The sequence below is a fragment of the Lemur catta genome, chromosome 23, assembly GCF_020740605.2.
Source record: "Lemur catta isolate mLemCat1 chromosome 23, mLemCat1.pri, whole genome shotgun sequence".
Taxonomy (NCBI): Eukaryota; Metazoa; Chordata; class Mammalia; order Primates; family Lemuridae; genus Lemur; species Lemur catta.
The window spans coordinates 17,148,330-17,167,754 of NC_059150.1; the positions used below are offsets into that span (position 1 = coordinate 17,148,330).

Consider the following 19,425-nt stretch of genomic DNA (forward strand, 5'->3'; position numbering starts at 1 on the left):
CTTTAAATACATTTGGCCCTTAACTATCTGTTTTAGCTACTCAATTTGGATTAGTGCTGATCCATCCTTAAGGGTTTTATGAAGAATAAATATTAAAATGGCAAAATATTTGCACAGTTCTTTGTAAATATGAACTTCTTGGGTGGATTATTGTTGCCACAGTATTAATATTAATTGCAATAACAACACTACTGCTGCCCAGGCAGGCGGTAGAGAGCAGCTGTAGGCCAACAAGAGCCAGACGGAAGAGGTCAGGGGAGGTGCCTCCAGCACGTCCAGCCCAGAAGGGGCGGAGTCTTATGAAATATGCCCAAACCCCACCCCCTTACACCACCCTCTTCTCTGGGGCGGTGTAGGCGGTTACCATGGCGATGACGTCTAGAGGGCGGGGCGGGGCGGGGCTATGGAGAGGAGGAGGAAGATGGCGGGCGGGCGGCTCTGAGGAGATCTCGGCGGCGGCGGAGGAGGAGAGAAGCGCAGCGCCGCGCCGCGCCGGGGCCCATGTGGGGAGGAGTCGGAGTCGCTGTTGCCGCCGCCGCCGCCGCCGCCTCTGCTTGTAGCTGCTGGACCCGAGTGGGAGTGAGAGGGAAACGGCAGGATGAAGTTCGCCGAGCACCTATCCGCGCACATCACTCCCGAGTGGAGGAAGCAGTACATCCAGTATGAGGTACCGGCGGCTGTCGGGGTGCGGGAGGACTCGGAGGGGCCGCCGTCCAGCCAGTCCCGACCTCCACCGCTGCCTTCCGCTCTCGCTGCCGCTCCGCGGCGGGGCAGACTTTGACCCGCTGCCGCGGGGAGCCACTGCGGCATCCCCGCCGCGGCCGGCCCCTCCGGGCCCGCTGTCCTTCCCCTCCCCTCCCCCGCAGCCCCGCTGCCGCCGGGGTAACGGATATGCGGGCGGCGGGCCGAGAGGAAGGGCACAGCCCGGGCCGGGGCTGGGGGACGGTGGTGGGAGGGCGAGCCGCAGGTGGGGGAGTCGAGGCTGAGAGGGCAGCCCCCGGCGGCGGCCGCTCCGCGGTAATCCCCTCCTCCCCGCTCGCCCTGACCTCTCGTCCCCACCCTGGGCGAGCACCTCCTCGCCAAGGTTGGGTCCTGCTTCCCTCTACTCACCTCTCACCAAGGAATCCTTCTCTTCTGAGATGAGCCCCTCCAGTGATTTCCTTCATCGCGCAGAGCCCTTCGGCTTTTTCCCACTTGCCCGCTGTTGACAAAGGCTTTATAACAGTGTTGAAACTTAAGTGTATATCGCATAGGCAGTGGTTGTAGTCTGCAAACATATTGTAATCAACTATTCTGTTTTGATAATAAGACGGTGATTGCATAAAGTATACAGAGTAATCACATCTTTGGTTTTGGCTCCTCTGTTGTTTTGGAATGGAGGGAAGAGAAAGGAGGGAAGAAAATTATTTAAATTTTCAGGTTTTCTGATAAGTTTTGTTAGCTAAGGAAAGAATTACTGTATTGTAAACAATATACATTACCTGTGTATTACAGAAATTATGCTCCCCTTCCCTCCCAATTTGTGATAACAGCTGCTGGAGGATATTTAATGGATAATAATAATAAGGAACCTTACATTAATGCAGAGAAAAGTAAAGATAATGAACCCATTTATATATTTAGGATGCAGGGTACCTGAAGGACTTTAAGCATTGCAATAGGGTATCTCAGATGCAAGCAATTCAGCTCCTGGATAGAGAAAGAAAGACTTATCTGTAACCTCCAGGAATTCATGTATATGTTATGTGCAGGAACAAAGAATATAAAATCAGTATGAACACACAAATGCTAGCTAGATTTTATGAATTAAACTATTTTAGTTCCCTTTAATTTTTGTATAAGTTTTGTGATAGGCTTAGGCAATAGCAATGAGGTTTTTTTTTATTCATATAGTGATTGTAATAATTGAAGAAGGCAGGGCAAGGGATGTAGGTAGGTTAAGCACAATCTTGAAGATTGTGAAATAAATTCACTTGCAACATACAATATTTGATTATTGCCAGAAATGAAAGGCCTAGAATTATTAATGCTTTCTTGTTACTTAATTTTCTTACAGTGTTTTGTGGCCATATTTTGTAAGTAAGAATGAAATAAGGGACTAACATTTCAGCCTGTAGAGTTGTTGATTTATTGTTTCTAATAACATTCAGTCAGTTTTAAAACCTTGGCTAGTATCCAAATAATGGTTTTTATTGAAAGAAGGGTATTGGTCTTTCTTCTTTCTAGTAGTAATTTTCAGCACCACTGCCAGTTCTTCATAGAGACATAGGACACGAGCATGCTAAAGCACATCTTATATAGTGTGGAATGCTTGATTTGGGCAGAAGTAATAGTGGCTGAATGTATGCTATGAGTCATGTCAACACTTAACTATTTCACAGAATTGTATTAATTTGGAGTATCTGGGGCTGGAAGGGAAGGCATAAGATTTAGTTTGAAAATGCAGTTACCTCTTGATTTGTACTGTCAGCTTTGTGGCTGGAGTAACCACAGTGATTCTGCGATTCTTCATTCACGTAGTCTGTTTGGATACTATCCCTAAATGTTTACTCTAGGTTGGTCACAGAGGTACGGAATTACTGAATGTATATGTGACTGCATTATCTTTCTCAGGCCAGTTATATATTATGTTTTGAAAAATTCATTTTTGGGCTGGATGTGGCAGCTCACAACTGTAATCCCAGCTCTCTGAGAGGCCAAGGTGAGAGGATAGGAGTTAGAGACCAGCCTGGGCAACATAATGAGACCCTGTCTCTACAATAAAAAAAAAAAAAAAAAAGTATGGTGTGGTGGTCCTAGCTACTCAGGAAGTTGAAGTGGGAGGATTGCTTGAGCCCAGGAGTTCGAGGTAGCAGTGAGCTATGATTACACCACTGCATTTCAACCTGGGTGACAGGGCGAGACCCTGTTTTTGAAAAAGAAAAAGAAAAAAATTCATTTATGTAGCTAATTGAAATTTGATTCTGCAGAGAGTTCCTACTATGTGACTCCTGTCCTGGATAAACTCATTGTTTGGCAGGCAAAATTAAATAAGGGGCATGTTTCTTTTTGAGTTGTAACCATTAAAGAAATTTTTATAGGATTGGAATACTGTGTTTTGTATTGTTTCTGAAGAGTTGGTGCTATTCCTTTAAAAATAATAAAGAGGTATAATAAGAGTGTTTAGAGTCCTGGAATTTTAGCAGCTTAAAAACACTGGGGAAAAAGGACATCCATAAAAATCTGTTAGCTTTTGCTAGGGAAAAGGGCCTTCTCATAATGCAGTAATATGTAGATTCTCTTATAAATATGATGCTCTTAAAACACTTAGTAGAACTGATGCTTGATTTATTTTTCAAGCACTGATGGTGAAATTTTGGTGTATTATCCTTGATTTCTAGCCAAGGGTGCTTTTTAGTGCTGTGAACCAATATGAACTGTTCAGCTTCTTTGGTTTTTATGTCATTTTGCTATATTAAATATTACTTGAAATAAGCATAGGATTAGATAGAAGCTGAAAGTTTTGTTTTGCATTTATAATTAGCGGTAGTATTTATATGTAATACTATGTATACATGGTAACACAATAAGTGCTAGTTCTTGTGTATATTAGTCACGAGACCCAGGGGACAATCTTTTTGCCTTTTCAGGGCTCTTTTTTCTTCCATAAAATAAAAATATAGGGCCAGAGCTTTTCAAGGTCCATTCTAGTTCATAAGTTTTTGATTTAACTTTTAATGGTTTTTATTCCTTGGATTGTTAAAGTTATTACTGATAATAAGCCATCACTACCCGGAAAATTATTATAATTTTTAATTTAAAAATAAGTTGTGGAGTTTATAAATTCAGTCTTCATAGGCAGAATAGTAAAACATAAAAGAATAGAATAACATGGAGAAACCATGTAAAAATCTGTTCGATCCATTTGTGAGTAGTTTTTTCAAAGAATAAACACAAAGGAGCTGAGACTATCCCTGTTTCCAGTAATCTATTTGAGTATAAATCTTGGTGTATAAAATATAACATCAATAAATCTTTATAAGAACACGTTTTTGATTTAGAATTGGTGATTGTATGTCTTAGAGCTCTGTAATTGATTAATCAAAATTAACTTAGACCAGTATCAACCAAATAGACTAGTATGACCACATTAATATTTTATAGAATATTAGCAAAAGAAGTGAATATATTTAGTGCCTTAGGCTGCTGACTTGTGTTTTCTTCCCTAGGGTCCTTTGTTTCTTTGGTTTCTGAGGAACAAGAAATGATTTTTTCAGTGTATTCTCTAGTTTTGTAAGATACTAAAATAATGAGGTCTCTAATTACAGGATTTTGGAGCTGAAAGGGAATTTAAAGATTATCCACCTCCTTGTTTTTCCAGGCGAGGAAACGAAGGTCCCGAGAGGTTAAGCCATTTGTTTAGGAAGATTTATGGGTATGTGTATGCATCTTGAGCACTGGATGTGTAAGCACTGGGAGTCAGGTCACACTATGTGATCTTAATAAAATCACTTCCTCTTTTTGGTGTTTCAGATTCTTTATTTGTAATGTTAGAGAACTGAACTTAATGGTTTCTAAGCTCACAGTCCCATATTATCCAAGGACCCATCCAGCTTTAAAATTCTGTGCATTTTTATGGCTTAATTATGTTTGATACATGAAGAGGACAGAACTTGACCGTTATTAATAGCATCATTTCAAATTAATAATATCCTTTCAAAAATGTTTGATGGGATTTTGATCTGTGAATAGAAAGCTAACCCAATGAAACTCTCATTTAACTTCAATAAAAAGGGATGGTCATGGATTAATCTTTTTTGAGAAAGGGAGAGATTTTGTATAACCTGCACTTCCCTTATTTTCAGTAATAACGAAACATTGCCATGACATTATTACAATTTTCATTTGTAAAATTCTCCCATGAGAACACTTTGTGTTGCAAGCTTCAATTTCTCCAAGGTATTATGTTGATTAGTTAGTATTAACTTGCCTTGCTGGAACTTGTTTGAAATTTCAAGTTTGGCCACTCGATGGGGCACAAACCACACTTTTTCTTTCAGACACTTCTGCAAATGAAAGTATAGGGCAGTATATTTAAGATAACACCTGTAAATAATTGTCAGTGAGATGCTTGGCATTTACAAATGTTTTGTGAGTGAATGAATGTTGTAAAGACAGGGAGCTGTAACTGTTCTTCACTATCTTTAAGTGTGTTAGAGTGAGTATCCTGGAAAGATTATACTTGCCTGTCCATCCCTGAAGGTTGGTTTTGGATCAGCTTTTGGATGAAGGCCCAGATCATAAGAGCCTAAGAATCTTATTTGACCTGGGGTGACCATGGAAAATTAGTTCTGGCTTCAAATTCAGTCCTAATCTGGGAAGCATTTGAGACTGAGTTGTGCTGGCTAGGGGTTTCAGGTGTATTTGAGTTGTAGGCTACAAAGGAGTTATATCCCAAACTCTCATGTAGTAAGAGAAGATAATACTAGAGCTGTTAATTTTATTTATTTTTTATGTATAAGAAAAGGAAACGATAAGTTTTACTAGTGTTTAATAAATGGATTGATGCAGTACTCTTGCTAAGGAGGACATACACAGGTATTCTGAGGGAAACAAAAGGATTGCCAATGGCTTTCTCACTTGTTTGTTCATTTTCTGCAGATAATAATTCAGTTATGGGTGCATAGTTCAATGAGTTTATAAATATTACCTAGTTTTAACTAAACTAATCCTCAGGAAATAGACATGAGTTAAAGACTCCTGTAAAATAATACTAATAATGCAACAAGTGAACAAGTGAACAACAAGAAAATGACAGAGCTGACAATTCTGCTTCTAGTACCAGCTTTTTGTCAGCCAAATTACAGATAAAAATGATGAAACTTTAATGGACCTGACAAGAAGTTCTCCAGAAAATTTCAAAATTATTAATCTAACTCATTGAAATAAGGTTTTACATCTACTGTCATTCACTTTACCGTAAGTATATATTGTGTGTTATGAGTATTCTGCCTTTATGAGGTCTGTTTTATAGCTTGTTGACATTATAATTGTTTCCAAATCAAACGAATCTTGAACTTTGAACCAGACTTTTGAAATACTATATCACGAAATGTTAAATGAGGATTTTAAAAAATAATGAACCTTCACCTAATGGGTGCATTGTCTGGGGGATGGGCATGCTTGTAGCCCTGACTTGGGTGGTACAAAGGCAATATATGTGACCTAAATGTTTGTACCCTGTAATATTCTGAAATAAAAAATAAATAAATAAAACAACCTCTTCAGTTATGTTCCCTAAAAGCATTGTCGATACCTTCTTAGGTCAAAAATATTTTTGTGCTATCTATAAAAGAAAGGTAAAAGCTATTTATTTCATCCTTGTATCATCTTTTTAAAACTTTTATTTTAAAAAATTTTATGTTTTATAATGTACACAGATGTAGATGAGTATAATTTATAAATAAATATACATGCATTGGAGGTCCATAGTAAAACTTCTCTTTTTTTTTTTCGATAGAGATTTGCCATAATAAAAGTTTGGAAGACTTTGCCCAAGCTATACAGATTAACCAAAAGTGGTTTGTGAGTTGCCTGTTAATTGAACAGGCCTTTGGGATTGAGAAAGGATCAGAATTCACCAGGGTTCTTGCTCAGGGTATTTGCCTTTTGAGGTCTTTCCTTACCTAGTAAATGCTGAAAGAATACCAGTAGACAAAGCTCATGAACAAATGCCTTAAAAAATCATTCATTCATTCAACAAATATTTATAGAGGTCTTTCTATTTGCCATTATATGCTGATGGATTTGTCATTAAATTCTAGCTCTTTCATTACTTTAAAAATAGAGAAAAAAAACAACACCCCCCCCAATTTTTTTTTTTTGTGTGTGTGTGTTTGGTTTTGTTTGTCAATCCACACAGTGTTTTCAAAATTAAAAAGTGTAGAAACGAAAGATTGAGGATTTGATATGTGGTTATAAATTTGGATCATTTGTGTATAATTTGTCACACACCTTTAAGTCTGATTTCTTTAGTGAGACTGAAATTTAGTCACCCGTTTCCTTCCATCAGCAAGCAAGTGTGGCATGTATCGAGACTGATGAGAAAATCCTTTAAAAGTTGCATATTTTCTAGAGATCAAAGGAAAATATAATCTATTGTAAACATAACTTACAATTTTCATGTTCTGTATAACAAGAGGCTTAATATGTTGATTAAGAAAACATAGTCATCTCTTAATTATTGAGGATGACATGCAGTATTATAATAAATCTTGGACCAGAAATAAGGAGATATAAGTCTTAAGATTAAGTTCTGTCATGGACCATTTGTAAACAATCAGTGAACAAGTAATTTTTTGAAGACTGAAGGACTGAAGTGTCATCATAGAGGAAACTGGGAAGTTTTTAGATTATTATTGTGTGAGTTATCTAAGCTAAATTGGCAAAGTTGTAGTTTGCAGAGTAATCCATGTGCTTTGTGAGCTTTTTGTATACCTTGTAGCAGTGGTTCTCAAACTTTCTGGTTTCAAGACCACTTGAAACTCTTAAAAATTATTGAGTATTCCAATGTCTATTGATACGTATACTATATTAGAAATTAAAACTGAGAAATGTTTAAAACATAAGAGTATACAAGCACACCTACTAGCCATCAGAGACATGACATCACATTTCATGTAGCCTCTTAAAAAACTCCTCTATATACTTGTGAAAGAATAAGAGTGAAAAAAGCAGATGAAGTTGTGGTATTATTATGAAAATAGGTTTGACCTCTTGGGTTCCCTGAAAGGGTTTTGAGGACCCTAAGTGTCCCTGGACCACACTTTGAGAGTTGCTGCCTTAGAGCACGGGAAGGACTTCTTTCAGAAAGTTTGGAGATAGGCTGTAAAAAGATTCTCTAGTCTTATCAAGCACATAAGAGGATAAAGGAATCCTCTGAGTGAGGATTCTCTGGCTATCTGCCCCACAGTGAAGGACAATAGAGAAAAGAAAGTTGGCTTCCCTGGATTTCATCTGATCCTTAGTTCAACTCTCCTTTCTTTAAATTGAATTAACAGAAGTGTGGTTAGCTTGTCATCGAGGAGAAAGGAATTACTATTTACTGGGTGCCAGCTGCTTTACATGTGTTATCTCATTTAATCTTCACAACAGTTTTAGACGATTTATTATCTCCATTTTACTGATGAGGAAACCCAGGCTTAGAGACCTTTGTCAATTTGCTCAAAGCTATATATACACCTAGTAAGTAAGTAGAGCCAGAATTTGAAATCAAATCTGTCAGACTATGGAGCTCTTGCTTTTTTATTCAGGAATTGAAAATAACAGTGGTGGTAGTAGTGGCAATAACAACAGCTGTTATTTTTTGAGTGCTTGCTGTGTCAGGCACTGTGGTAAGCTCTTTACAAGCATCTCTCCTTATAGCACCCTGTTTGGTAGGTTGTTAGCTCTGTTTATAGATGTGGGCGACTGAGTGTTAGAACCATTAAGTCACTGATTATATTGATACTACTAATTGTGGATAGCTAATTGTGGGGCTTGTAAGAGCCCATTCTCACAATTCCTACTTCATACTGCTTTATGAAAAATGAATAAATCTATCCATTTATATATACGTACATTTAGGTATGATCTGACCTGTTCTCCAGCACCGCTGGCCTTTCTACAGCCTGGTGAAGTAATGGCTGATCTATTTTTAGTCCCAGGTCTCAGTCTGTTTAGTTTGGAGATAGAGTGTGTCCTGTAGGATAGAGTTCATCTCAGTTAAATTATATTTCCCTCAAGGTTATCAGTGTAACTTACTGGACAAGTAGCTGGTAAGTAGAGGACCTTATGAAGATGAGCCATAAGAAAAAGGTAATGAGATAAATGATAAGGGTAAAAAGAGGAAGATAAAAATGAACATAGCTATTGCTATGCCACATTTGTGGCATTTCGCTTCTAGATCATAGATCATGGAATGTTAGACTTATAAGAAACTTTAAAGATTATTTAGCCCAATCCTCTTTTTTGCTTACGTAGGAAATGATGACCAGAGAGGTTAAATGATTCAAGTCATATGGTTTGCTTAGTGGCTAAGTTAACACAATCATCCTAATTCATTTTATTGCTCATTATTTTATATCAGAGGCTAGTATATTAACAACACATACAGAGAAAAAATCCTGAAGCCCAACTGCTTAGGTTCATATTCCAGCTACACCATCTTACTAGCTAAGTGACTTCAGGCATGCCACTTAACCTTTTTATGCTTCAAAATAGGAATAATAGTATTACTTAGAGGATTGTCATGAGGATTAAATGAATTAAAATGTGAAAAGTGCTTAGAACAATGTCTGACACATAGTAAGAGCCGTATATATGCTGTTAAAATTATTTCTCCTACAGAGCTCAACGGTATTAGGTAATAATTGATTAACAGCATCTTTGGGAGGGAAAGTGAGCCTCAAAGCCTGTGCCTCCAGGCTTGTCCAATTTAGGTTTTCTTGGAGAATGGCTTTGTTGATTTCTAGCTAATACTTCTCTTACTTGTGGTATTTGTTTTAATAGCTCTTAACCTTTTTGTGTAGGGTAAGAAGACTAGATGAGAATAGTTACGTTGGCTGTGAAGTTAAATTTGTTCTCTTGCTCACTTGTAACTTGTATTTATCTCAGTTATAGACTCTCTGTATTCTTTTTTTTTTTAAATTGAGGTGAAATGCACATGTGTATTCTTAGATATGTCTGAGTGTCTTAAGTGGCTTTCAGTTTTTAGTGGATATCTAATTTTAGTTATTTTCAATTTTCTAGTGAAAATTTAATTTTTAATCCTAGAATTGGTTTTAGAGTTGAAAAAGAACTTCTTAACCCCTTTGTATTACAGATGAATAAATTGAGAGCAGAGACGGCAAGATGCGCTGTCATAGTCTCAAAACTAGCTGATAGAGCCTGGTGTAGGAATATCAGCCTTCTGCACACTGCTTTACCTTGTTGAGGCTTATCGCTGCTGTATAAGCGTTTCTTTGCTTTTAAATTTTAAGAATGAATTTTATTTTTAGGAGTCAGTAAGGATTTAAATGTTCTTGTTGATGATTACTCAAATACTTTGCACTATTACATTTGTCTGAATCTAATCCATTACATCACATTAACAACCTAAAATAGTTCTTGTGTATGCCAATTAAAAGACTGGGTAAATTATGATGTTATTGTTTACTCAACTACAAAAAGTTAGCCATTATCCTGTTTAAGTATGGTCACAAGTAGAAACCTATCTTGAATGAGGAGACAGGACTGAGGAGTTATGGTAAAGCTTGAGGGTTTAGGTAACGATGAAAGCAAGACTCAGGAAGGTTGAAAACTGAAATAGCCATTCCGTTCTAAGATACTTGTGTTTGAAAGTTAGCACAGGTTACATGTGTTATCTGTACATAAAGAGTACATCCCCTACCTCCTATAACCCAAGTTGCCAAGCCAAAGTCAGGGCATACATGGGTAGAAAAGATCAGAATAGTATTTTCAACTAATTTATTAAGTATTCATGAGCATCCCCCTTTTTTAAAATAATAAAATGATAATGATGATAATAACAATAGCTAATGTTTATTGAGTTCTCCAGTGTGCCAGTCATTTTACATATAATCCTTACCCTCCAAGGTAGGTTTTATTATCCCTGTTATAAGAAGACATTGAGTCTTAGAGTGAATAGGTTGCCCAAGGTCACATAGCTAGTAGTAAATGGTAGCACTAAAATTCAGACATAGATATGTCTTATTTTAGAGACTGGATTCTTAACACCGTGCTATACTGTCAGAATCTTGCAAAATGCTGGAGATGTAATAACTAAGACTTAGTCCCTACCTTAGAGGAGGTCCTTATTTGGGTGGTCTCAAAATCATAGTATATTGTGATTATGCTGCAGAGGAATGATCAGTTGATTGTGCCCTAGAGAGCAAAGACATTTATCTTGAAAGGATCTACAGAGGTGGTATTTTAATTGGGTACTAGAGATTGAGTATGATTTTAACACAGTGAAGAAGGGAAAGGGCACTGAGGGTAATCTGGGCAGATAGAGTAAGTATCCAAACATAGTTAATGAAATCTGGTTTAGTAGATATATTGGAGAGTTGGTAAGGTGAAGTTGGAAAGGTGAGCTGGGAAGGATCAAAGGGTGAAGGGCCTAGAATACTGTGCTAAGGAGTTTAAGCATTTTCCTGAATGTGAACCATCAAGGATTTTAAAGAAGAGATTGAGGAGAGAGGTCAGTGCAAAGTGAGATATGTAATTTAGATATTGGAGGATGCATTGGAGAGAGCAAGACCAAAGACAGGAAAAGGAAAACCAAATAGTATAGCCAAAGATAATGAAGGCTTGAATTAATACCTTATTTAATCAATTTTAATATGTACTTTTTCACATTTTAACATCTGAAATCAGGATATGTCTTATAATTAATGCCATGTCATAGTTTAATTGGCACACATTTTCCCATTCTTACGAGCACATGAAATAATGATGTATGTTATTATTAGTAGCACCTTCAATTTAATGAACTACAGTAGTAATAGTAGGTAACATTTACTGAATGCTTACTATTTGTCAGACAGAGCAGTAGATACTTATTAGCATCTATCATCTAGCACAGTGTCTGTCACATTTGGCAACTCACGTTTGTTGAATGAATTATCTTGTGTGATCTTTACAACAGGCCTGTTAATAGGTGTTTACCCCCATTTTATAAGAAAATAGAGTCTCATATTTAAGTAATTGTCCAAGCTACAGCTACTTTGTGGTAGAGTCAAGATAATGAACCTAGGTCTATCTTACTCCGTATTTCCTTCTTTTATCATAATGCAAGTTTTCTATAGTGTGGTTCCACTGAATTAGGAAGATGGTTTATGAGGAAGGATAGACTTGAGAGAAATTTGTTAGCTAGAGCTATCAGGACTTTTGCTGCAGGAATTAATAAATGCTGATGGAATTTGAATAGAAGGTGTATTCAAAGTAGTGTTTTGCTTGGGAACACAATTTGACTGGCTGCCAAGAAGTGTCATAGAATGTCTTTACCTTGGTGAATTCACTGTGGTCCAGGTTCTGATCAGAATTTGGTCTTTTCAGTGACTCTGGCTTGATGGGTCTTGGGCAATAGTATGTAATTAAGTGATTGACTAAGTGACTTTAAGAAGCTCACATGGAAGTGATGTATAAATATTAATACTTGGGTGCCAAATAACTAATTTACAGTGGGAAATGTACCTAGCATTCACATTCTAGGCTGAAATAGGTTTTCCTTGTCGCCAAGCTATAAAGAGAGATAAATTGTAACCAGAAGGTGGCTGGCTGAGCATATACTGTAATTAGAAAGGGAGAGTTAATGATTCATTTACTATCAGGCCAGTGTCCTATGATGTTTGGATGGGTCAGGTCCTTGCTTAGGGGTATCTTCTTCCCTGTATGATGCTTGGATATGCTGCCATTGTTTTTCTTTTGAGATTTTTCTTTTCCTATTCTTTTAATGCTGACCTCCCCCTCTTCTGATTTACCTTTTTTTTTTTATATATAATGTTAATACTACCTATACTGGTCCATGACTGTTTTTAAACTTTTCATATAGCTTCTGATCTGTTGCATGTTAATTTTAGAGTTTAGGTTGATTCTAACCAACTAATTTGAATTCTCATTTCATTAATTATCAGATGTAAGACTTTTCTGAGCCTCAGATTCCATCTGTAAAACAGTGGAAATGGCAAACTTTCTCAGCAATTGTGATGTTGAGATAATATGTATATAAAACACTTAGTCTATATGTTGTGGGCGGTGATAGTGTGTTATAGTCCTGTTTCACTTAACAACGGGGATGTGTTCTGAGAAATGCATCATTAGGCAATATAATTGTGAACATCGCAGAGTGTACTTAACATAAACCTAGATTGTATAGCCTACTACACACCTAGGTATAGCTTATTGCTCCTGGGCTACAAACCTGTACAGCGTGTTACTGTACTGAATACTGTGGGCACTTAACGACACAATGGTAAGTATTTGTGTTATCTGAACATATTTTAAACATAGAAAAGATACAGTAAAAATACCAAATAAAAGATAAAAAATGGTATACCTGTACGGGGACTTACCATGAATGGAACTTTCAGGACTGGAGGTTAGTCTGGGTGAGTGAATGTGAAGGCTTAGGACATTACATTATTGTAGACATTAAGCTACTATAAACACTGTACACTTAGGCTACACCAAATTTATAAAAAAGTAATTGTGCTATGATGTTACAATGGTTACGATGGCTGTGATATCACTATGTGATTGGAATTTTTCAGCTCCATTATAATCTTATGGAATCATCATCATGTGTGTAGTCTGTTGTTGACTGGAACATTATTATGTGGTGCATGATTGTATTTTGTTATCAGACTAGGCCAGGCATTTGACTGCTGTAGGTTTTGTCACTGGCAGTTCTCTCAATTTATGTTCTGAGGACAGCAACATTGGTGATTGTCTTGATAGACAAACTCTGAATACAGCATTATCTAATACAACTTGCTGCAGTACGGGAAGCATTCTATATCTGTACTGTCCAATAGTGGCCACTAGTCACATGTGGCTGTTTAGCACTTGAGATATGGTTAATGAGACTGAGGAATTGAATATTTAATTCTAGTTAATTAAAATTTTAATGGTGATATGTGGCTAGTGGCTGTTACACGGCTCTAAAACTTTCACTGCTTACAGTCATGGCAAGAAGGACAAATGATTCCAATTTCATTTCCTTTCACTGTTCTATGTAGATATATGTATTTGTGTGTATATGTCTCTATCTTTATCTCTCATTCTGGGAATAGAATTTCATCCTAGAATTTGTAGCAGCAGAGGCCAAGGTTCTAGGCCTGTCTCTGCCGTTAAGAGGCAAGGCTTGGTTAGCTGCCTTAGATCAGGGTCTCATTTTTAAAATGTAGGATAGTGTTTCTCAAAGATTGGTTCACTGATCATTTGCATCAGAATTACCGAGACTGCTTGTAAAAATACAAAAATGCAAATATCTGGATCCTGATAAATGTCTGTGGAAAGTAGAATTTCTGAGGTTCACACCCAAGAATCTGATTTTTTCTGCTATTTTCTGTAAATTCCTGAGATGGTCTGTTTACTGATTACAGTTGTTCCTTTTATCACTGATAATTTATGACAGTGGAATTTACCTTTTAACTATTTGGTATTCCAGTTTATATATATGTACTTTGGCAGTTAGCATCTTTTTGGGGAACTTATTTAATTTCTAATGTTGCTCACACATGCAGTTCCTGAAAATTACACTCTACTTCTCACAATTTCCATATGTTTATGGGAAAAATATACATCTCTCCCTTGTTTGTGAGTCTAACCCTGAAGAGCATTTTCTAGTGCAAGTTAATGGACATTTAATACTTGGATTAAAGAATTAAAGATGCATAACTACCCTAAAGCAAACTCAGAGAGGGATTCCCTATCCCAAATATTAAGTGTTTAGAGGCCACTCATACAAATGCTCTATGCTAAGGACAGTCTGTAATTACCAACTTATTCACGGGTCCTTGTTTAAATAATAGACATTGGAACAGACAGCCAATATCCTAGTTTTCCTCGAGTTACACTTTTGTAGTAGGTGTGTGTCTGATTGTGGGTATTATGGGAGTTAGATGGAGGAAGGAAGACGGCTGGGACTCTTATTGTTTAGTATTATATGTAGACTTGTTTCCAGTATGTGCTTCTCACTTCTGCTCTCTGTTGAGTCTGAAGTCTCAGACTAGTCCTTCTCACATCCTTTAATTTCTTCAACAACAAACTGTAGGCTCCTGGGTATAGGGTAGGGAGGGTGGATGGTATGGCAGTGGAGGTGGGCATTGTGTGAGGCTGGGAATGGACCTGTTAACTGCCTTATTCAACCAACCTTATATTTAGCCTTATCCGTCAACTATCTTTTCAATTACCTGATACTTCCAGGTACTAACCCTCTGAACTATTCTGGGGTTTAGAAGCTGGAATTGGCTTGCTTCCCGTTGGTATCCCCCTCTGAAGATATTTCAGGTTTTCTGTTTTGTCTGCTAAGTCAGTTTACTACTCTCTCTGCTGTCTTTTGAAAAGTTATTGAAACCTCTTGCCTACTGCTGTCTCTTTCCCTATCCTTTTTATTCTTAGGGTTTTATACTTAAAAATATTCCTATATTGTCATTTTAGTAGGGTTTTGGGAAGGAAAGAAGATAAATGTGTGTCGTCAGTCTGCCATATTTTACACACTTTTTGATTAATTTAAACAGTTATTTGATCACCTATATTAGTACTGTTATTACAAATGGCTTTGGAGGCAGTTTAAAAAATATTTGAACTATTAAAAATATTTGAATATTTGAATGATGCTGTCTTTCAGGGTCTATATTACAAGTAAATATTTTAGTTCAGCTTTAGTTTGTAATTTGCAGCATGTGAATAGTAGACATCCAAAAAGAGTTTGGTTTTACATTATTTAATAAGGTGCATCAAAATGGAAAAGAGAATGTTTGATGCCTTCTTTTGAGGTTTATAATTTCATTTACAAAACTGTCTTGAATATTTTAGTATCAGGAAAACATTACTGATTTTTAGATGATGAGACAAAGAAACCATGTCAGATGTAACTAACTTGCACATTATTCACAGACTACCCGGTATTTATGTTGAAATAATTTAAAATGGGAATGCAAAAAGAGGAAGTGGAAACTGAAAAAGAGATAATTGGAGAATATTTCTAGGGTGCTGTAGATCAGCACATAATGTGCATATTTTTTAAGAATATGTGTAAATTTTATTATTCAAGGGTTCCATTTGGAAAAATTGTTCAGATAAAAAAAGTTTCTGATATAAATTTTATTCAATTGTTAAACATTAACAGGGATTATGGCTCTTTTAAAGGCTTATGAGGACAAATATTCCTTGCCCTTCCTATTCAAATACCTGTGTTTATTTTATTGTTTATTAATCCAATAGATCGCAATGTGCTGACTTTGAATGAATGTTGAAGTGAATGAGAGCAGCATAGGTTATATATTTTTTTAATGGTGGTTTAATGTTTACAGTATGTTATATATGAGACTAATGGTGAGCTAGTAGAAATGAAGAGTTTTTCTAGCTTCTGATCTCCTTTAAATGGTCTTTGAAACCCTTTTGTGCATTGGCAAGGCAATTAGGGATCTATTGTGAGTCATTAAAAATTAACAATGTAGTAAGAAGTTTGTTTTGGTGTTCTCATGGAATATACATGTTAAGTTTGAACTATACCCTATTTGTACAATAGGAATATTGTACAAAGTTTAAGTAATTTTTTAGATTGAATAATTTACTATAATTAGGAGACCTTATTATTTTAAAGCATAATCAAATGGGGATGTGCATGTGTTTTTTTAGGAGTCTGTAGGTTTCTTACGAGAATATAAATCTTGTGTCTTCATGTCAGTAATCATCCAGAAATAAAATAGGAACATATTCTAGATTGTCTAGATGACCATTAAATGAACTGATAATGCTAGGAGATTGCAGTGCCTGTGTTTGTGCTTGTTTGGTCTTATTGGCTCCAGATAGAACTATACTACTCTATGATGAGCTTATAAGAACTGAGGTGTATCTAATGTATAAATGATGTATCGTGCCCAGTAGAGAGTCAAATGATGTTACAGCCCATTGTATGATGTAAGTTTTGTGGTAGTTCACATTCTATTGGCTAACATTTTTAAAGCATCTTCTATATTCTAGGTAGCGTTCTAAGTACTCTTCGTGTATGATCATTAATCAAAATTAATATTGTGTTTTATGAGTTTTTAATCCTCATGTTAGACCTGTGAGATATGTGCAGTCACTATTCCTATTTTATAGATGAGGGCACCAAAGTACAGAGAAGTTTGTTTTCCTAAGGTTACACACCTAGTAAGTGTTAACAGTTGGTTTTCATACATACACATTTTCTGACTCCGTAGCTCCTAACCACTCTGTTATGCTGCCTCACTGCAGAGACAAGTACTTGGAGAATTGCATCACATCTGATACAGTAATATAGGCGTTCCAAAGCCCCAAAGAACTTGTATATTGGCAGTGAGCACTGTATTCATGTTACAGTGTGAGATTTTGTTTCAGCAGAGCATCTTTTTTCCTGTCATGTAAATGTTATTGGTTGAATGGCATTGGTTTTGTGGCGATGTTTGGATTTAATTTGTAAGATTTTACTGTCATATTAGTTGTTGTAAGTATTAGGAGATTTTTCCTAGTTTGTGTTTATATATATTTCAATAACATAACAAAAAATATTTAACGCTCAGATTACAGTAGTAAAGGATTGCTTTTAATCCTCTGGAAATCAAAGAACACTTTTGTAATGCATGTGAATATGTATTGACTTATTTACTCTACAAATTCAGAGTTTCATATAAAGTGTTTGATATCCTAAAAGCAAAACAGCATGAATTGAAGAAACTCTTTGAATTTGTTGTTTTATGATTTGGATGTACTACTCCCAACCCAGACAGACAAGTGCTCTGGGTGACTCATAAACAATCCACAGGTAATAATATAGACAATATTTTGTAGGGTTCTTTGTCCCTTGTTCCAGATTGGGGGCTATTCTCTTGTCACAGGTATAGCATGGTATCTTATTTATGGAGGTCTCTAGATACTATTACTACCAAAAGCATAGAGGTCTCTTAATCAGAGGAAAATGAAGCAGTAAGAAGCAAAAAGAGTTGCCTAGGATTTTACTGAAATTTGTCTTGATTTAAATGAAATTATAATTCAGTTTTATAATCAAAATGAAGACTATCATTTTTCTCTCTGTAAAATTTTAATTCATCTTTTAAAAAATTTGATTTGGTAAACTTTCCTTTAGTAAATTAAATTCATTTTTATTACATGTCAAGAGAGTCTATCTAGTGTGCTTTATTAATAATCTTTAAAGTAATTTTCTCCAGAGAAGAAACACTTTTGAATTCAATAACTATTTATTGAGCTCCTTGTGTATACCAAATCACTTTGCTAGTCATTGATAGTTTATTTCATTCCTGATAGCATTATTTAATTTTGTTACACATTCCTATTATATGCCAGAAGTAGAACTTCATTCAGCCATTCGAGTCTCTGATATTACTTGCTCTGATGATAAGATTTATTTCTGTAACTAATCTCTGGCTGGATTTACTTGTCCCTTTCTCCTTACATTTTTCTACTGCTTTTTAAAAATATTTTAACTTCTAGAGATTTATTCTGCTTTCAGCAATCTTTTGTCCATTTACCCTCTTAAAATATCCTATTGAAGATTGGTAATATGACTACCACTCTACATTTATATAGAATTTATAAAATTCTAATCTTGGAACTGAAATAAAGACTTTCTGATGTTTGATAAGATTTTCTGGGCTAACTTCTTATTTTTGTCTGGAAGTTAGTGGTCCCTGAGAACACTTGAAATTATAGAGAAAATATTGAGTGTATATACATTATTCTAAAAGAAGTTCTATACTTTTGTCATAACTCACCTAGGGCTTTTGAATACAAACAAGTTTAAGAATTAATACTCTGTAAAAATGAGGCTGAACTTAAAATGTAATCTTAGAAAAACTGTGGTTCACTAATAAAGGTTTTCCAGAAAGGTACTGTGTGGTATGGTGTTTTGTGATACCACTTCTGACACCACGTGTGTTGTCTTTTTTCTTGACACCAACAACGAATTTTCTATCAATAGCTGCGTGTCTGACAGTTCAATTTAATTCTGACACTAACTACATGGAGTTAGCACAGACCCCACAGATCAAGGGCTCCCACTTAAGATGCCTGCCACAAATGGAGTACCTAGGCTACCCACGCTTCTGCCTGGCTGACTGCAAATTTGGGGTTTCCCACAACCCCCTCTTCAGGTTTGATAATTTGCTAGAAGGACTCATAATACTCAGGGAAGCACTGTAACTTACTATTACAGATTTATTGTAAAGGATACAGTTTAGAAACAGCCAAATGGAAGAGATATATTTTTACCAACCTGGAATCCCTCTGAACCTTGATGTTTAAGGGTTTTTATGGTGTTTCTCATTATATAGGCATGATTGATTAAATCATTTTCCATTGGTGATTGAACTCCATCTCCAGCCCTTCTCCTTTCCCCAGAGGTCTGGAGATAAGGCCAAAAGTTTTAACCCTCTAATCCCTTGGTTTTTCTGGTGACTAGCCTCTATCCTGAAGCTGCCTAGGGCCTTTTCTCTCTCTTCCCCGCATTGAACCATCTCATTGGAGTATTAAAGACAGTAAATTCCAAAGGTTTTAGGAGCTCTAAGCCAGGAACTGGACACAAAGATGAAATATTTATTTTTTATTATTCCTCAATTGGCTTACTGTATTGCTTCAAATTCTATATAAATAGTGAATCTTATTAAATATTTTTGGATTTAAACATATGTGATGTTAAAATAT

General features: G+C 36.2%; 1 protein-coding gene across 1 annotated transcript in view; it reads left to right on the forward strand.

Moving 5' to 3' along the window:
- The first annotated feature begins 386 nt into the window (after positions 1 to 386).
- The window catches only part of XPR1 (xenotropic and polytropic retrovirus receptor 1), a 144,166-nt gene continuing 125,127 nt past the window's right edge, over positions 387 to 19,425 (forward strand). Inside the window, exon 1 of the mRNA XM_045536346.1 lies at positions 387 to 667. Within this exon, the coding sequence (XP_045392302.1) occupies positions 599 to 667 (69 nt within the window). The 5' untranslated portion in view covers positions 387 to 598. The remainder of the gene's footprint in view (positions 668 to 19,425) is intronic.